The 20,537-nt window shown below is 36.3% G+C and overlaps 2 protein-coding genes across 5 annotated transcripts in view; one reads left to right on the top strand and one right to left on the bottom strand.

Moving 5' to 3' along the window:
* The window catches only part of DNAJC1 (DnaJ heat shock protein family (Hsp40) member C1), a 103,015-nt gene extending 102,676 nt beyond the window's left edge, over window positions 1-339 (top strand). Inside the window, exon 12 of the mRNA XM_063303537.1 lies at window positions 102-339. Within this exon, the coding sequence (XP_063159607.1) occupies window positions 102-170 (69 nt within the window). The 3' untranslated portion in view covers window positions 171-339. The remainder of the gene's footprint in view (window positions 1-101) is intronic.
* A 2,220-nt stretch (window positions 340-2,559) lies between these two features.
* Window positions 2,560-20,537, bottom strand: part of MLLT10 (MLLT10 histone lysine methyltransferase DOT1L cofactor) — a 141,514-nt gene continuing 123,536 nt past the window's right edge. For 3 of the 4 annotated variants that reach the window (XM_063303533.1, XM_063303535.1, XM_063303536.1), the window contains 8 exons: window positions 19,669-19,741; window positions 14,479-14,633; window positions 12,557-12,745; window positions 11,954-12,042; window positions 11,493-11,845; window positions 8,723-8,825; window positions 5,102-5,293; window positions 2,560-3,402 (listed from right to left, as the gene is read on the bottom strand). In XM_063303533.1, coding sequence (XP_063159603.1) covers window positions 3,358-3,402; window positions 5,102-5,293; window positions 8,723-8,825; window positions 11,493-11,845; window positions 11,954-12,042; window positions 12,557-12,745; window positions 14,479-14,633; window positions 19,669-19,741 — 1,199 coding nt within the window. In that variant the 3' untranslated portion in view covers window positions 2,560-3,357. The remainder of the gene's footprint in view (window positions 3,403-5,101; window positions 5,294-8,722; window positions 8,826-11,492; window positions 11,846-11,953; window positions 12,043-12,556; window positions 12,746-14,478; window positions 14,634-19,668; window positions 19,742-20,537) is intronic. The other variant, XM_063303534.1, reaches the window with a different exon arrangement.

The following is a 20,537-nucleotide window of genomic DNA, read 5'->3' on the forward strand; positions in this document are numbered from 1 at the left end:
TCTGCCTAGTGTAAATTGTCTATAATGCCTAATGTAAATTTTCAAGTAGCTTTTAAAAATGACTGTGTGTTAATGCTACATGTTTCTTTCTTTTTCTGCAGGAAGAATGTATGACTAGATATAAGCTGCTGGTTGAACTTATACAAAAGAAAAAAATGGCAAAAAGCTGAATATTTTGAAGAAATATTCATCAAAATGAGATACATTGATGAACATCATATGCAGTGACGTGTATTTTTGTACCTCAGTATTTCGGTATGTCATGTGCCTTAGTAAAAATCTGTAAATTTTTCACCTTCAATTTGAAATATGTGTTAATAGAATCAATGTATTTTTGTACATGAGATTTTTTTTTTGACAGTGTGATAATTGGTATTAGAAGAAATTATGTCACTTGGAATACATATTGGAATAACTGGGCAATATCTTTTAATTATAAAGTCATGCTGAAGGATGGAAAACATGGTGTCTTCTATTTTGCCTTTCAGTTTTCATTAATAACCATTCATGCCCTAAGGATACTGCATTTTCTGTTTTATTATCATATAAAGTTGACATTACATTCATCCTATTCCAGTGGAACATGCAGAGGTTGGGACGTGCAAAATTTTGTTTTCTATACTGTTCAAACAGTGTGGAAAATACATACGAAAGTATGAAAGTTTTCCATACTTTCCAAACAGTTTTTCATACTGTTACTATGGCGATGTATTATTTTGTTCTATTTGCCTGTGCTTTACCGCGGATCCGAATACTACTTATTTTAAGGACCATCCTGTTCAATAGAGCAAATTCTAATGTATTATTTATTGCCGTATGTTATAATACTTGGTCCCCCAGTTAATACTGGACTGCAGTCACTTCCCCATAAATAGCCTTGCTGCCTCAAACTTATGGGAACTGGAAGTCAGTCTCAGGTAGGCATAGTTGTCCATCCCTCCTCCTACACAGAGCACAGCTGAATAGCATCAGTGATTTAGAAATAAAAGCATCCCCTTTGGAGAAAGTTATTTTAATTATAAAAAAACACAACTGGAATTTTTAGCTGACCTGAACTTGAAGAACAAAAGGATGTTAAGTCCTGATCAATAAATGCATCAAAAGTGGGAATATTTTTTTTTCTATGGGGGCTATAGTAACTCAAGATGTAATTTATCAGAGATGTCAGACTGTGAGACATTTCAGGCACTCTTGCATTCTATGTGTAGAAGCGGCCAGAGCTTAAAAATAGATATTCCAGTTATGAAGCGTTAGTGAGAGAAAACGTTTGCATTTGTAGACCAAGCTCTGTCTGCTGATAGTTGGTGCTACTGATGGAAAGCCTTCATTCCAAGCAGGGGAAATTCCACTATACCAGAATTCTCAAGTTTTTTCAGCCTTGTGGGGAGGAGTGGAAATTATGTAAGCAGCAAAACCGTTGCTTCTGGCTTGAAATGTCTACTCATTTCTCACCTCCTCATGCTGGGATGGGATGGGGGTGCCAATCTGATTTTTTAAAAAAGTGCTAAGATGTGTACCTTACGTTGCTCAAAGTTTAAGAAATCAATTGTGCCTGTTTTCTTTGTGGTGGTGGGGGGGTGCCATTTGCAGCATATTTTCTCTCACAGCTAGGCTGAAGTTGTACATGCAAGTTCTTCCTCTCAGGTGAAAGGGTATCAAATATTGTGAAATGACCCTTTTCTCAAGAAAGCTAACGCTTTCATGTCAAGGCACTTTCTGCTGCTGCAGGAACTGGACTTTCTATTCCAGCTTTATATTTTATAGCCATTTGTTAGAGTATCCACATCAGAATACAGTAGACCTGTTTAAATTCCACTTAAAACGCTACAATTTGAGCATCTACCAGTATGCATTAAGAGTATGTTTGTAATGGGATTTAGCTTTCATACATATGAATATAGCATACACTGAACACAATGACTAACCCTTGATAAACTCTGTATCTTGCATTGCCATTTACAACCATAAACAATATTAAAATTTATTAACCAAAGCTTTGTACATAACTTTTATATAAATTGGCAATTTTACATCTAGGCAAAACAACTTTTTATACAAATTGTTACAGAATATTAAACAAGCGGTTTAAATAAATTAAACCACACTTATTTACTTTAGTAAATTTATCTACAAAAGTGATTTGTGACTTTAAAAATTGCCATTAATATATAAAAATAAATTATTTTTTACCTTTCAATTAAATCTACCAGTTAGAAATTTTACAAAACAAAATATCCACATTTTATGAATTTTTCACAATACAAAACAGTCACAAAAACTTATTTACAGAAATGAGGTAAGAACTGTGCAATGTTTAACCGAACAATATTGCAGAAACAATAGGTTCTTCCAATTAAGTACACAGTGAAGGTCTAAGTATACTTGAGTATTTTCCACTAATAACTCACACAAACTCAAATTAGTGGCTATTAACTCTCAAATTAAAACTATCTCCTGTTTTACTGCATAGTCATATCATGAAATTAACTCTTCAAAGTGAAATACGTCATCTTCACCCGTTAACATTTTATAGGAATGAAAAACCTCCCCCCCCCCCTCTTTTTGGTAATTTATTAGTGGAAAGCAACCCAGGTAATGATTTGCCTGAGCTATCTATAGTGACAAACACTTCTAGTAAAGGCAGATCAACGAGGAAGGCTGCTGGTGCAAAATTGAACACGCTTGCGGCTTTTATAACTCATTTAGTGCATGCCCAGCTGTATAAAGCCATTCCCACCCAACAGAGGGGAGCAACAGGCACTTGGGTTACATTAAATACTACCAGAACAGAAATTACTTTCTCATCTGGTAAGATTTCTATGACTTTTCAACAGATGTTTTTCCAGTGACCTTGAAAAATCCATCTCAAAGTTAACCACTACTTGTCATTTAAGTGTTCCAGCTCTAGCAAAACATTTTTAAAATTTAGTAAGACAAACCACTTAAAATCTGGTTCTTTTCTGAGGAAAAAAATGGTGCTTCTAAAACACGGATGACAAACCACCACGTCATTGGCAAAAATTTCAAATTTTCTTTGCTTTCTTCATTTGATCTTTAGCACTGCAGGTTGTGAAAAGGCTGCTCTGTCAACAGCAGAATCCCAATCAGTTGACCAAACTGACAGTGCTCTAATGCGAAATCCGAGTTCCACGCAATTTGAGGGAAACAGTTCAGTTTCAGTGCAACAAAAAGCAACAAGGTCAAACTTTACAATAAACATCTTCAGGTAGATTCACTTTTCCAGTGTGCAGTTAGCTCATCAATGCCTCTCATCATACCTGCAGAGAGAAAGTCTGCAACTCACAGCCTGATGAAGTGCTATCAGCAGGATTTGCAATTTTACTATTCTTTCAAGTGTTAATTTTTTTCCGGTGCAACAGATCCACTTTTATCACTGAGCCTCTGGAGAAGAAAAACAACTGTTTTACAACTCCTAAAATTGCCAGTTTATTTGTAATGTACAATTTATACATCTAGCCAGAATATATCTGTACCGCAAAGAGATTCTAAGGGATTGAGCGCTCTTAGTCCCACCCATATACCCACATCTGGCAATACTTTCTAAGGCTCAGAAGCAACACTACAACTGATACTTGGAAGGGAGGAGTGCTTGGCCTCCAAAGCTGCTGCCAAGGTAAATCTCCATCTGCTAATTGTTCTCCCTTCTGGCTGCTTAGCCTCTTTTGCAAGTCCAAATGGGCACAGAAAGCAGCATGTGGTCCTTGCTTTTTGTTCCCTGCTGTTGAGTGAGAGGGAATTCTCTCTGAATTAAGGACCACTCACTCCTGGGGGAGGGACTGGAGAGGTTTCCCCCCATCTCAAGCTAGAAGCCTCTTATCCTGCTCCTTGATTCAGCTAGCTTCTGCTTTCACCACACTATAGAAAATGGGAAATAATATTAAAAAGGATTTGAGGAAGCTCAGGGCATATTCTGTTCTGAATAGCCAAGAGAAAGTTCTGCATTCATTTGGCTTACTATTGAGATAGAAAAGCAGCAAATTTGAAACTAATTAGGTTTAGCTGTGCAATCATAATAGGAAATTCAAAACAATTTAACAAAAAACCCTTACAATTTGAGGCTGACCACCACTAGTATGCTTCTTAAATAGATAATAAATTCTCACACTTCCTTAAATAAGATTAGACTAAAATATTGGCCAAGTAAATGCTGATGACTGATTAAGGAGTTTAAAAGAAACTAGTGGACATATCTTATTTAAGCACAATGATTAGTACCTAAGAAAGAAAGGGAACTGAGGTGCAAGCCTGCCTCCAAGCCACTGTCTTTGATTCAAAATTCCTGGCCATTCATGCATGTATGTGGGACACATTTTGTACATCCTCACAATCATCTTTATTATGTTGCTGTATATTCCAAAGGTGGGCCCTACCACTGAAACAATGTCCTATCTTAAAATTCTTCAGGCAGCTCACACTGCATATAACAGCAGGTTTATAAAATGGAACACTGTGCTCAGGAGCAGCATTAACACATGCTTTTAAGACAATGCCTACCAGAAGGACAGGCAGTTCACCCCCTTGTCAGTGGTTGAAACCCGAGGTGTAAATGAACTTTTTTTAAAATTCTAAATGCTTGAGCATTTTAGCCTACTGACCTGATTCTAGCTGCTTGGGTCAGTTTAGAAACTCACTGCTGGCACAAAGCCACAACTATTGGCATGAAGCCAGCACAGCAGCACCAACCATGTGACTGTAACTGAGCTTTCTACCCTGCAAAGATGGAGGAGCTGCAATACTCAAGAAGCCAAAAATACTGAACTAGAGTTAGGAGGTAGGAAAGTTTTGTGTTCATTTTCATCATACTGAAGTTTAGCTTGTCAGCTTTACGAGACAGAGGTAGAACAATCAAAGCTACTTGGTTCATTCAGGGACCAGATGCCAAAATAGCTGTGATAGTACAAGCTGCTTGTTTTGAGTTGCACACCTCCTATAGAACAGTAACATGTTCGTTCTTCTTAAATCTTTTATTACAAGCACAACCTGTTTTTATATTTTTGTTTTGATGCATAGCAAAGACTCTTCTGCACCTGAAAAATTCTTCACACTCACTCTGATGTACATATTATCTGTATATACTTACAGAGACTTTCTGAGATGCATTATCCCCATGAATTGTAAGGAATGGGTTAGTAGCAGCTGTATGAAGTGGAGATGCCTGAGAGCCTGCCAGCAAGTTATTGATGGGAATCTGCGTTGCTCCCGAAAGCTGCAGTTGCTGTACTTCAGGTTGATGCTGTTGCACCAGTTGATACAGAAGCGCTTGATGCTGTTCCTTTGGTACAAGAGTGGAGGAGCACTGTACTTAGTCACTTTATGGATGGCAGTATTTTTCATGCATTCACAGAAACAAGTAATCAAACACAGGTGAAAGCTAAACTTTTAAGTGGTTCTCACTCAGCCAAGATTTATAGATACCTTCTGTCATGAGGATTAATTTTTGTATAGTTTGGAGTACAAAAAAGGGACAGTATTATTTCATTACTCCAGAGAGGAAGAGCCAAAAATATTCTTAAGGCTCCTCTATGCAGAAGGGTTTCCTCCCTGATCTGAGATTCTACATGGGAGGGCTTGGATACAGAACACTCCAATTCAAATTCCTGATCAACTATGAAGCTCACTGGACCCATATCACCATCTCTCACAGGGTTATTGTAAGAACAAAAAAATCACTCTGAGCAGAGAAGTATGAGAGAACAAATACAGCAACCACAAAAAAGAAAATGAAAACAAGCAGAAAATCTCTCACTCATCCTGTGAACTATAAAACATAAAGAGAAAAAGTTGAAAGGACAAAGCAAGAAAGAATATGTCAGCTGTCTTCTGACTGGGTAGACCAATGCAAACGCTCAAATTACAACTGAGGAATCTGGTTGCACCAAAATCAAAATACGGGTGGGATAAACTAAAAGCAAACTTCTGTTCTTGGAGAACTGAGGGGAACCATCCTGGCAAGATCTTTCTAAGGAACTACAGGCCTAACAGCTTCTTAAAGAGATGCTGTGGCTATCCTTTTGTGTTTTACTTTAAAGAAACTCTTTGAACAAATCAAGTGATTTTTCTTTGCACATGTGTCCTTTTTGGACTCAAGATTTAGAAAGTGGGGTGGGGTAGCCTTTCAACGTTTGCTGAAATGTATTTCCCAACAAATCAGCTAGCATAGCCAGTAATTGAGGATGATGGAATTTGTACTTCAGAAGCATGTACTGGGTAACAGGTTTCTCCTGATTTAGAACAAGAAATGAACCAGCTCCTGAACAAGGTTCAGTAAACTAGGTGAATTGAGAATGCAATAATATCACACATTTTTTTGTTCATGAAGTTCTTTCTAAAGGAAAATTGCACTGTAGTTAGTTTTCTATCACATATGGAAGGCACTCCCCCAGTAAAACAGGTAATTCAATCCCTTACACATTATGCAACACTGTCCTCTGCAGCCAACAAGGCTCAAAAACTAAATTGGTCAAAATGGCAGCTGCAGTATTGCTTTGTTATTTTTTTAAGGCAACAGCTGCACTATTTTTAGTGGTGCTTCTGCTTTGTTTCTTGAGGACAACAAACTGAGTTACCTGGGAATTCATCCTTCCCTCCTTCATGTGCTTGTAAACTCTCAGCTGTAAGCACTATAGAACAGGCACTGCAAGGATACACAGATGTAAAGGTGGGAAAATCTCCAAAATTCTCTCTTCACAGACAAAATGGATAATGGATCATCCTTGGAGGCACATACTGGGAATGCTAAAAGCCTAAATACATTTTCAAAACATTCCAGTGAGGCGGCTTCTAAGATGTAGATCAAAGATGAATCACAGGCATAACCATCAGGTTGAAAGATCAGCATGAGCTATGCTAAGGAATGAACAGTGGACAAAATATGTGGCCAAATGGCCTCAGCAGATGCAGGCTTCCCTGTCTAGGGGAAGATAGTGATCTTTTGGACGAGAAGCCACACCAACTTGAATTCAGACATGAGATCTGTCTTGAAGGAACATCTCCGAGAAGTTCTGAGGATGAGAGTTCAACACATGCAAATCTGTGTGTTATGTTATCAGTCTATAAACATGTTTAGGTGATAGAATTTGGTAAGAATATGGAGTAAGTCAATACGTGCAATGTTTTGCTTCAGTATACCTTGGGCTGTTCCAGGAAATATCGGTACAATAAATGGGACTATGAAAAACTTGGTGTGAAATGATAGGCCCTAGAAAAATGGGAAAACATGGAGTGAACACAAATTGGAGAGAGATGTCCTTCAGAAACAGAATAGGCATGAGGTGACTATGTATGAGCTAAGTGATTTCAAGCCAATAGGAGAAGATTTGGTTTTGGCTATCCCAATGGATAGGAGCCAGTTTGGTCTAGTGGTTAAGGCAATGGGCTAGAAACCAGGAGACTGAGAGTTCTAGTCCTGCCTTAGGCGTGAAAGCCGGCTGGGTGACCTTGGGCCAGTCCCTCTCTCTCAGCCCTACTCACCTTACAGGGTTGCTGTTGTGGGGAAAATAGGAGGAGGAAGGAGTGTGAGGTATGTTCCCCACCTTGAGTTATTTGTAAAAATAATAAAGGTGGGGTAGAAAATAACATAACATAGAGCAGTCTGCAAAAGTAGATCTTTAAAGGGATCTGTCCTAAATATGTGCTTCTGAGATCAAATCATGTGCTTGAAGAGAAACTGGTGAGGACCAGACAGTACAAATCAAGTTCATCAATAGCAGGAACAGCAGTAGCATAATTGAAGAAGGCAGAGCAGAAGGAATGCACGGATCCTAGACCTTGAATTGAAGAGGCAACAGGAGCTTTTCCTTATTGCCCTGGTTGAAATTTGAAGCCTCTGAGAAAGCTTTGAATTGTTAATGAGTGATTTTCACAATACAGATAATGGTGCAAACGAGATCTGTAGATCTTCTCCAGATGGTGGAGAATTCAATCAATCTCTTGGAAAAATGAGAGGACCACCAGGCAAGCCGGGGGACAAAGTAGGAGACTTGGAGGAATATAAGGAAGTCACAGTATCTTTGAAGTCTTTAAAGCCTGTTTCAGAAAGTGGCTCACAAGCAAGAATTGCGATAAGCCCATTTAGTAAATGCCTGGCATGGATAACGGATGTTTATTCCGCCAAGGAAAAAAAGACCCAGTTCGTGCCCATTTGCTGTCACAACACTAGCACTTGTGAAATCGGTTCTTATAGCCATAAAGCTGAAGGCTGGATATCTGTGACAGGAAAAGGTATCCTGATGAACAATTCTAAGGATTTTTGAAGAAATGCTGAGAAAAGACTAAAGAAAAGAAAAATTATTTTAGTAAAGCAGAAGAACAAACTTGTTAGTCATGATGGCAGAAAAGAGATTGAAGGGAATCAGTGGGAACGAGGTCTAGGGGCTTCCAACCAAATAAATTTGTAAGCCCTGGACAGGTCTGAATGGGGCTCTGTGAATCAGAGACTACCATGATATATAATTGTGCATCCATTCTCTTACTGCTCCTGTGTTTTTCCATGCAATAAATGAAGACGTGCCCAATTTTCTTTTCTTCTTAGGTGGACTTAAGGTACGTTCTTTCTTATGTTTTTTGAAACTGCAGATCTCTGGATTGCCCGTGAACATTCTGGTGTTACTCAGAAATAGACTGTAATATCTTAGTTTTATAAGCATCAGCACTCATTCCTGAACACTGGAAATATAATTAATGATAAAACAGAAAAGCTTACTGATGTTAATTGTTGAGTATTTAGTAACTGCTGAAATTGCTGCTGCTGTTGATGCAGCAGAAGTTGTCTCTGCTGGTCAGGAAGAAATCCAAGTCCGGAGGCACTGCAAAATAGCAAGACGTATTTACTGAACAAACATACTTGAATCATTTCTATACCATACTTTCTGAAAAAGCAAACCATTTAAAACTAAGCTATACACAGATTTATATACATAGGCTGATTATGTATTTCTAAGCATCTACTCAATTCTTATCTTAAAAGCTTTTACTGATATAACATTAGAAAATAAATAGAACTGAACCACCGAAGTACTTAATGCCACTAATCTGATAACAAAATAACTCGTATGTTTAATTGTGCAAACACCGAAAATCTCATCCATTTTCAGTTAAATGTTGAGCTATTCTAAGAAGCAAGGATGACAGCTATCAAATGCCTCTTTACACATTTTAAAAATATATGAATATTTCTTGCACTATATAAAAAACAGTGCATACTGGCTGAAACAACTTAAAATATATACGTTAAAATATTTTCAAATTAAGCATTAAAAATCTGTTATTCCCTGAAGTTTCTAGGTTTCATGCATTCCTTATTCCAGCTGACAATTCTGTGGCCCACTGCAATCATTCTATTACATTCTAGAATTCCTCTTTCAGTATATGGTATATTCATATTTACATATTTGCAATATTCACAGTATATTCTTCATTCATATTTCCTTTCACTCAATCACTAAAAATGGATTTTTCACTGCTCACTACTGGACAATTAACTTTTTTTCAGGTCTTAACTTTAATATGATTTAACCATTAGTTCTGTACAGTCTGCATCACTAAGTACAATAGAAACTTGGTATTTAGCTTTTCATACAAAGGACACTTAAAAAATCTAGTATTTCATGAGTCATCTGGCAAAACTCATATTAAGAGCAAATGGGAATAATTGAAGGGAGCAGGTATACCAAAACAACTGACTGAAGTCAAACAATAGCAATGACACCTGTGGCACCCAAAAGTTATTTCTGTGACTGTAAAACATGGGGATGCCATACATTTTACATACACAGCATCAACCTGACCGTTGGGCAAACAGTGAATGCTGGTAACGTGTGGAAAAAATACATTTTCTATGACAATCTTAAGATTGAGTCCCCATTTCTCCTCTGAAGACTGTTGGCCAGTGAAGTTCTTTTTGAGTGGTGTGAAACCTTTCTATATAGCCAAGCTGGTACAAATTTCAAAGGACAGTTGTTTTATTTTATTAATTTAAATGGCTGCCCCACTGGCAAATGTGACTCTAAGTTATGCTTTGAAATAAAATAGCTTAAGATAATAATTTGAGAGAGGTAGCATGGTCAGGGTTTATTTCAGTTTATACAATTTATGGACAGGGAATAGCTGCTTCCTGGAGGTTTGAGGGTTCCTACTGGTCTTCTGGATATTTGCTGACCCTTGTTATTAAAAGTTACCCAAACTGAATTTACCATCAGCATTGCTGGGTTCATTGCCTTACCTGGAAGACAAGTTCCTCCTCCTACCATTAAAAGGTCAACAATGATTCTTTTCTTAAATAAACTAGCTCAAAAATTTAAAGTTTTCAGGCAATAATCACTCCATATCAAGCATACTAACTTTACAAATGGTGGCATCTCAAATTTGAATAACCAGAAGCAGTTTATTTGACAAAGGTATCCAAAGGTTTGACTAAAGAGTCATCAATATGCAGATGAGCCACACATCAAATAACCGTTTTTATCTATTCAAGAAGGCTATGGAACTTCTGAGCAAGGATTTGGAAACAATTATTGAATGGGTGAGGCTGAATAAACTGAAGCTTAATTCTGATATTGAAATTGTACTAGGGTTGTAGGAAAAGGATAACAGAGGCTCTCAACTACTTCTGGATGTGACTGCACTCTCTCTGAAGATCACATGCTGCAACCTGAGATGCTCCTTGATTAAACACTATCTTGGTGGTGTTAAGGCTAGATGGTAGCAGCAGCAAGAGTGCCTTTAATCTACCTTGTGATAACACCTTGCCTCAGGCTTGTCACTGGCAGTTTGGAAGAATTAGCTAACATAACTCCACTGTTGGATGCACGTAGGAACAGAGCTGGGCTAGGCATTTAGAGTGTGTCACTCCAATATTATAAGAGTCCAACTCAGTGCTAGCCTTCTCTAAAATTTTAAGCCATTCGGGTCTTGAATGCTTGATGAAGTGTTTACATTCATGGAAACTTGAGTCTGAGAAGAGAGAACATAGTTAAGACCTACCAGGAGAGGAATTTTTTGATGATGGTCATCTTTCTGTGGAACATTCTCCTCAATTTTTTACTGAACCATAGACTGATCTATTCATGTATTTATGTTACTTAATTTGCAAAGCATGGAGATTAGCTGAGAATGGGACCAGAAGAATGGGAGATTAGCTGAGAATGGGACCTTTTTTCAGGAAAGAGTCTGATTTTTCTCTTTTCCCACACACGTATCACTAATTTTGCATTCCCTTAAACAGTGTTAAGGCAAAACACAAACCATGAGATGGGGAGGAAGGGTAGAGAATGCAGTTCAAAATGTATTTATTTCTTTGTTTATTGACTGGATTTGTGTCCCACCAAATCCAAACATACTTTGACAGATTACTTGTCATGTTATGGCAGGACAAATATGAGAAAGAAGAAAATCGATAAGCAAGTATTTTCATTATGATTAGAGTATTCTATCCAAATATACATATTTACACCTCTATTTTGCAAAAGGATTACCTGTTACTGAGCGTGGTTGGCAGAGGATGTACTGCATTTGGTGGCACAGCTGTGTGAGCTAGAGGAGAAGGATTCTGTGATATTGTAGCAGAAGTCTGAATTACGCCATTTAAAGCCCCAACGATTCCATTGATTGCCAGCTGGTTACCTGGCAGAGTTCCAATTATTCCACCCACTGTGGGAATGTTGGATGTTACAGTTTGCATTCCACTGGCAAGTGCCCCCACTGTCACACCATTGACCTGCTGAACTCCCCCAACTCCTGGGCCTTGCTGAGCTGGGCTTTGCCCAGCAGGTGGTGGAGTGGAAAGAGCAGAGGAGCTGCTGGTGCTTTGTCCACTGGAGTGTATCTCCTAATAAAAACACAAAGACTCAGCTGTATCAAACTTCACACAACAGCAAAATAACAGAAAAGCAGTATTAACCAACGAGATATGTAAAAACTTTTAAAAAAACAGTACCTGATTTAATACAGGGAGGGAGTTGTCAGGTAGAAAACTGCTTCCCAGGTTAGGGCTTTTGCTGCTGTTCAGAGAATCAGAGCTAACAGCTAGAGTGACAATTTAAAAAAAATCTTAATCAGGTTTTATGCTTTTTGGATGCAGAAATTATGTGGGACATTTAATAAAATCTGAACTCTGAAACTAATAAATCAAGCTATTTACATCCAGAACTTTTATTGCTGATGATGGGTTCAACCACAGCGGGTAGAAATAGTTAAGAAGAAAGCTGCTGTTTGAACTGCACTTTTTATAATATTTTGGAAAAACTCTCACTGTCTGTAATATGATTTTAGACATCATGAAGGTGTGTGAAACTGATCATTTAAGTCAGTCTCTCCCCTTGGTCATCCTCAAAAGTTTTACATATCTAATATGCATATGCCATTTCTTTAAAAGTGTTTTTAGGCATTACTTGTAGGCCATATTATAGAAGAAAGCAATAATAAAATTATTTTCCCCACAGAGATAGCATTCAACATTTGTTTAGGTAAGAGCCTACAAGCCTTTTAGAAATTATTATAAAGTTCAACTTAAAAGAGAGAACTACTTTTCTCTACTTACCAGTCTGGGCTGAAAATACAGGCATTTGATGAGAAGGACTTGGGTTGGTTGTTATTGTTGGGAAAGGAACTGAAAGCTGGGCATTTAGCAGCTGGAGGCGCTCCTTTTTAGCAGTCAGATTTTTAATCTGCTCTTCTAAGCGGCGATTTTCAACTTGAAGCTGGTGTAAAGACTTCAGCATGCCTAAAACTAAACAACAATATTTTAAAACCCTGAAAGTTGCATCTAAATATTATTCCATACTTCAAAATATTGCATGTCATTCTGCATATGCAATTATACTGCTACATTATTGTAATTAGTTGTTTGCTAATAAATTACTGGAGAATATTTCTTTACAATGTAAACTATACCCATATCAGATCTTGAAAGGATGAAAAATATTTCAAGTGTCCTTTGAAATTAGCCATGATGAGAATTAAACTAATTTTAATACACACACACATGCACATGCACCAGATCTGTTCATACACATCTATGCAATCTGACAGTCCTGCTTTTCTGGAAGTAGAGTGCCAATGCCACTATGGAAAGAGCAGTATCTTTATTGTCCTATGTATCAAAAATATTGTGGAATTCTCAAACACCATAAAATTTTCTATTTCTCACACAGATATTTAATAGTTCAAAGCTTCAGTCCAGAGTCTTTGAAACAGAAGACAATCATTTGTCCTACCAAAACTTGTGAACAATTGTACATATGGTTTCTACTCCATTCAATTTGAAATGGAGAATTTTTAAAATGGACTGGGAGAAAATATCTATTCTATTAACAAATAATTGTTCGAGAAAAGAAAATTCACTCAGTTATAAAGTTTAATATGCCATTATACCCGCAAGACAATTCTGAGTTGTTTTTTAATTGCTGATTTTTAAAAAAAACAGAATTTCTGTAATCAATGAGAACTTTTTATTGCATTTAAATCAACAGAATAAGCAGTTTCCAGTGTCCATTTAAAGAGCACCCAGCAGGGATCATTAAGGCTCCTGCAGTCCTTGCCCTCTTCCTGCAGATGAAGCACATCCTCAGCCAAATGCCATTGACTTGTGCTCTCAAATTTGGATTTTGGATGAATTTTGGAACTTTCCTTGGCTAGCATGTAAGACAGTTTGGCCATTACAGCACAATAAAAGCTCATTTAAAATTCTAAATTGTATTTGTTTAACATGACCTTTAGGCCTAGTACAGACACAAGTATAGCAGTGCAGGCACATCTGGTCATTTCCCAAGGATTTAGCTTTTTATCCCTCCTCTTCAAGAATATACAAAGGAACTCTCAGTGTGCCCAAATGAGATGCAATAAGACTTAGCTAAACCTGTCCTCCAGCTATCATGTTTAAAGGATTATCCCTGCATGAATTTCCTCACAATTAGCATTTTTGTCAGGGTACCATTCATAAAAACACACCCACACTGACATACACACATACCTCTAGATGGCACTTCACTCATGACCAGTAATCAAGAAAATATACTAAAGGAACTTTTTGTTAAATGGTAAAATAATTTTAAAACAATTCAAACATTTAATGCAATCATATGCATACATAAGTAGAATATCACCACTCACTGAAGATTCAGACAAGCTTTAGTTATATTTTTTCAAAATAAATTTATGATCTTATCTTTCATTACCAAATTCTCAGATTCCTTCTTATCACCCATCCTCCCTCTCCAGAATAATTCTGGAGCAAAATTAAAGTAAATTAGTAAATGTTTACCAGGAAAGAAACACATAATTAGAGCCACAGTTTAACACATGGGTATACTCTAGGAATGATGATAATCTTTCAAATATAAGATTTATACATATTAATTTTTTTTTCAGATGGATATTAGATTGCATAATAAGGCCATCAATATATATGGTAAATGACACATAGCAATCCAAAAACAAATCTAGGCCAGATGAAAGACCTACCGTCACTGGGGGTTCCTTGTTCCAGCAAGAACTGCTGGCCCTCACTCCACTGCCTCTCCAGAAGCTGTTCTATAGTAGATGGTATCGGAGGCAAATGTTCTACACTGCTATGTCCAGGCTGATCATAACGAATCTGTAAGTTGCTTACCGGAGACCTGTAGAAAGGTTATGAATTACACTAAAAGAACAAAGGGAGAGGAAATATACACAACATACGGACATCAGTTTTCTCGGCTACTCTTATCTCTTCTAACCAACGCTCCTTAAGATTCCTACAGGGCTGCCTCTCAGCACCAAATAGTTTAGGACGAAGTTCCAGCCTGTCAATTCTTTTAGGAGTACTTTTGCACTAAAATCAAAGCATTAATTATTCAGGTAAACTAATTTAATGTGACATAGACAACTACAAGTGTACTAATTTACAGGATATATTTAATGACATATAAAAGTAATGGACAAATATGTCCATATATAAATAAGGTAACTATAACATACCTAGAAAATACCAGACCAAGAACCTTGATAAACTACTACAGCCTTGTTTCACAAACAAAGAGGAAAACTGTCCCATTAAATTAAATATCCACAGAATCAGGTACAAGGTATAACCAAAGATAGTAATCATGCCCAGACACCTTCACTTAAAGGCATATTTTTAGTAAGATTTCATTTAAGATTGCTATATAACTGAATTCAAAAGCAGCAGCCCTTTTGGAGTACAACAGTAATGACAATGATGTGCAAGAAGTACTAAAGACATATGTAGACAGTACCACTAATTTAGGAAATCTTGATCAGCACTTAATGTGATAGATGCTTTAACAATTTGGAAAGTTTTGGACTTCTGGTGGGGACATGGTGGACTGAGCAGCTGTGCCCGTGGGCTTAGCGGGTGGAACTGACAACACGGCAACTTTTGGGGGGGCTCAGGCAGGTTTTCCTGAAGCCTAGGAATGTTCTCCGGATAAAAGAAAACATCTGGAATCACCCCATCTGTCCTCCGGACGGCTGCTTGCAGCCAGAAGATCACAAACAGCGTTTCGCGTTCAACTGGTAACAGCTAGCTGGGAGGCTGGGACGTCATCATCTTCCAAGCTGCGCTGTAGTCCTAAAGGGACACTAAGACTGGCCACCCCATTTCTAAATCACCCAATTTATATATATATATTTTAAAGCATGCATACCCTAAGAGAGGCTTTCTATAGCAAGGAGATATCTCTTGGTGCTTATCGTTATTTTTGGGATTACTTTTCAAAAAATTCTTTTTTAAGTTTTGGAATTCGTTTTCCTTCCAAATATAAAGGAGGATTGAGAATAAACAACTGTCTTCCTGTTATTGTTTTGGTATTAAATTTGAAGATATTAGCATTTTCCTACACGTTGAATTGGCTGATTTAAACCTTCACCTTTCTGTTTCTACTTCCCCTTGGGAACTGTCTGCTTATCTCATTTTCACTTTGTGTAAAACACACTTTGGAACTCTTCCATATCTTCGACTTTCGCTGGTTAAGCTCCTAGGGGGTGCCATCATCTACTGGGTGAGACATGGAGGATTTTAAACAGATCTTTTCTGAAACCTATTAAGTTTTTATACAAGACATTCAGGACATTGTGGAAAATATGAGCTCTAAAATGTGTCATCTGGTTGGGGATGTAGTAGATGAAACTGAGGAATTCAACAGTGATAGAAATGTTTCTTCTAAGAATGAGATTGGAATTTCTGTTGAGATGCTGGATGAAGATTGGATAGTAGAGTTGGAGAATTTTAAGGATCTGCAAGCAGTAAATAAAACTGACTTTTTGGTGAAATGCCATGAAAAAGAAGGAGCCATTATGTATGGGAGGTTTTCTGAAGTTGGAATTTTTGAGGGGGACAGTTGGGTTGTTTGATTTTTTAAGAGAAAAAAAACTGCACAATGTGGGGATATATAAATGCTTTGGTTTATTTTGAAGTGGGATAAGGGTTTAAGAATGTTTATCTGGATCATTTTTAGGGTTTGACTGATGTTATTTGTTTTAAAGGATATGGATTAAGATATTAGGGTATAAAAACGTTCATTTGGATGGTTTTAAGAATTTGATTTAAAGTCATTGTTTCCAAGTGGGTTTTTTGGGGTTTATTAAGATTATTAAAACTGTTGTATTATTTAATATAATGGCAGACAATTTATATGCTTCTTAGTCTGATTTTTATTATAGTAGACAGAAATGTATAGAATAGTAGTAGGAAGGGAATAATTAAATTAGTGTTATTGGGGGGGTTGTTAAGCGGTTTTTTTCCCCTTTATTATAATATAAGGGAAGGGAGTAACAGTATTTAGTGATTTTTATAATGTGCTAAAGGGGAATGATTTATAGAAATAATGTAATTTTGGTTTAATATAGAGTAAGAGGTTGATTAAGGAATTTTTTTGCATATCCTTGCTGTTAAAAGTTGGAAGTCACATTTTTCTGTAATGTTGAAAAAAAAAATTCTTTTGTGCTTTCACACTTTAATTTTTCTTCTCTTTGTTTTGTAGTGTTTTGTTTTTTCATAGCTTTTATCTTTTCAAACTTAACATTCATAATAAAAAAAATTTTTTTGAAAGTTTTATATCCTAAAACACAAAGAAATTAACATTACAAATTATTTGAAGACAATGACCTTACTGAGATGTCAAGTGTGAAGCATTTTATATATAACTGTTCAGAGATATCATTACAGCAGCATAATGTATCAAAACTGACTCACAGAACTTGCACACAAGCATTTTGGAATTAAATGAATTTTAGCAACTTTCTTCTGCTGGTGAATTCTGATCGTCCACCTGCTTCATTATAAAAATATAATGTATTTCCCCATGTTCCCAGTTGTCATGGAATACACACACACACACACTTGAAATCATTCCCTAGCTTATTGACAATAGAAGGTATATGCCATGTAATCGCGGAAAAAAATGGAATAATACATAAATAAATAATCATGCATTACACAAGTGAACTGAAATCCTGATTTAATGTTGGAGTATTTGTATTAGGATCAGCTTTACTAATGATCAGAACAGGGTTTGGATTTAAACCTTCTTAGTTCTCAAGATTAAAATTTTAAATAGATCATAACATCTCTATAGTTGATGGATTTTGTTTTTTTGGCATGAACTCAAATCACAGCGATAAGCAATTACTCTTCTCCTTAATGTCAGAATACATCCAACAGTAAATTGCTCTTCCATATGGTTAATCAACTGCCTCGTCCACGTCAGGGATGAGATAATATACTGCACGAAATTATATATACAATTATTAAATTGAAAAAATTATTAATGGATTTTACTAGCCAATGACTAGTAAATTATTGACATATTCTCAAATGGTGCTGTATTCTTCAAGCACTACTGCTGCACAACATCATTCCTTAAATTGAATACATTGTTGGACCACTGGTATAAACTTTATGGAAATACTTGAAGATTATACAGCCGTAGATGCTTAAGAAAGTGCACTAAAACTGAAGACTTTGAATACCAGGCTGTGTGTATGTATAAGATAGGGGTCACAGAGAGCAAATCACCCGTACCTGCTTATTTCTTGAAAAATTCCTCTGACGCACAGTCTTAGCCTTTGCTGGAGACTTGGTGCTAAGTTCACCAAAGGTCACTGGCTAGATATAATTCTGACAGCTTTTATATTAAAAATAAGTGAATGTGATTTAAATAAAGAGGACTCTTTGCTTTAATATATCTCTTCCAGACAGATGCATTTCTGTCTTATTTTTGTCTGATTTGGGGGATAAAAATCAGACAGATACATTCTGTAGTACCATATATCTTCTGACTTGTTTCCATCCATACATCTATACATCTTTATTAGTATGCTTACATTAATAATGCTAGCATTGTACATAAATATAGCAATTCTTTGCTATGCCAATCAACATATATTTTATTAAATTTGATGATATCCAAAGGACACAACAAAATAATTTTCCTCAGTATAGTGTCTTGATTCTGATTCCTTAATTCTCCTATCTACTAAAACGGTGGGCAAAATCCTTCTAAAAAAGCTAAAATAAAAAGTTAAACATTGTTCACAGGGCTTAGATTAAAATTAAGATTTTAACAAAATTAAATTAAGATCTTAAATTTAAAATCTTAAATTGAGATTTTAACAAAATCTTACGATTTAACAAAACTGAGAATGAGCATGAAGAACAAAGAGATATTACACCCTCAATTTTATTTAATTTTAAATGAGTTACTATGGACTGGAACCTTACAAATAAGTACCTGTTAATGCCATTCAAACTAAACTGTATTAACACAGAGATCTGTTTTCTTATACAATTTTATATTTCAGTAAATAAAACTATATTTCTACAAAACTTAATTAGAAGTCAATCACACTCTGCTTCAAATGATTTTAAAGAATTTGTTCCTAAGACAACCACTGGCTTAATTTGCAGAGTGGATATATTTTTCAGTCAGTCTTTGAGATCTGCAGGTTCTTGAAAATCTGGCCACAGATCACTGACACGCACTTTATCCATGACACAGCAGTTCATAATCATAAGTGGCATATTGACATTCTTCTACTTTTTTAGGTTTATTACTCATGTATTAACTAAATGTGCAGACTACAGTAGCAATATGTGTTACCAATCATAGCATTAAAATGAAACATGTTTAAAATGCTATTGAATAATTATTAGGAAATCTTCAACACTCAAGCAGTGCAGTACTATCTTTTTATGTAAGTGATTAACAAATACTTCTTTAACAAAGACCTATCAACTAGTGATTCAATTCTGGTCACTTTAGATTTTATAAAATATCAATTCCACTGCCTGTACACTGTCCTTGACTTTTTCTGTGTGGTTACACACCAGACAAAATATTTGCATTCAACATGCTTATAATACGACAGTATCCATCTGATAACTGCTGATGCATGGGGTTTTCTGTAAAATTAACCATACAGATGAGACTAGATAATGTAAAAAATGTACCTAATCCTTAAGTAATTTTTATGCATGAGTTAAAGACATAGTTTTATTACGTAATCCTGATCATTCAAATTAGAATGAAATATTTTCTTGCCCCAACTGAACATATCTGCACAGTTTTATTCAACTTAAATAGGATGCCTAATAAAAGTTTCTGTATCTTAAAAATATTTCTTTTGCCTTAACTGATTGTAAATTTTGCTTACCGTGGCGAAATACTTCCTCTGGGTGAACCTCCCCTTCCAACCAGACTCCGGCTATTGTCTCCAAGGTCTTGATCTGCACAGCAAATATTTCATAGCCAAAAGTGACTCTTTCCAAATTAAGATTTTAAAATGTTGCAGACTGAGTTCATCTCAAGATGTACTTTACTATTTAGCAGTTACTAGCAATACCAGAGAGGACTACTGGTTTAAAGGTGCTAATTGCAGTGGATAAGGTATTCTCCCTACAAATTTCTGTGGGTGAAGCAGGCCATGGATTAACCTTAGTCTTTTCATTGCCTTCAGTTTTACAGCACAGAAGCATGGTTTGTATTTTCAGTACCCTCCCCTCAGCCACTTTTAATTTCTGCAGCGAAAGTAATGAATCACAGCTGCGGACAGCTAATCTGTATGCTTATCACAGCAAATCCGCAGGCTTTGTATTTTTTAACACTTTGCATCCCAGGAAAATTCACAAACCATACTCCATATTCACTTTACCAGTAACTTTTTTTCTCTCAAAATTTTAGCAACAAATGCTAGGATAAGTATCTCTTCTATCGGAGCTAGGATATGCATTTGATCATTTCCAATTTTGTGTAAGAAGAAAAAATGACCCATTAAAAGATCTTTTAAAACATTTTGTCAAATATACTGAAATGTCTTGCTTGACATGACTCAAAAGGGTTATTTTTCCCTATGGCCTCTCAATAAAATAACCCTATCTGCCCCCTTCAAGGCTGCCCTCCTCCTATTCTGCAGCAAATGACCCTTGGCCTTTTAGAGGGCAAGACATGACTGATCCATTCTTGGTAAACTGCTAAACTCATTCCCTTCCCCCAGACAGGCATGACTATTAGGACATGTCAACA

The sequence above is a fragment of the Candoia aspera genome, chromosome 4 (genome assembly GCF_035149785.1).
Source record: "Candoia aspera isolate rCanAsp1 chromosome 4, rCanAsp1.hap2, whole genome shotgun sequence".
NCBI lineage: Eukaryota > Metazoa > Chordata > Lepidosauria > Squamata > Boidae > Candoia > Candoia aspera.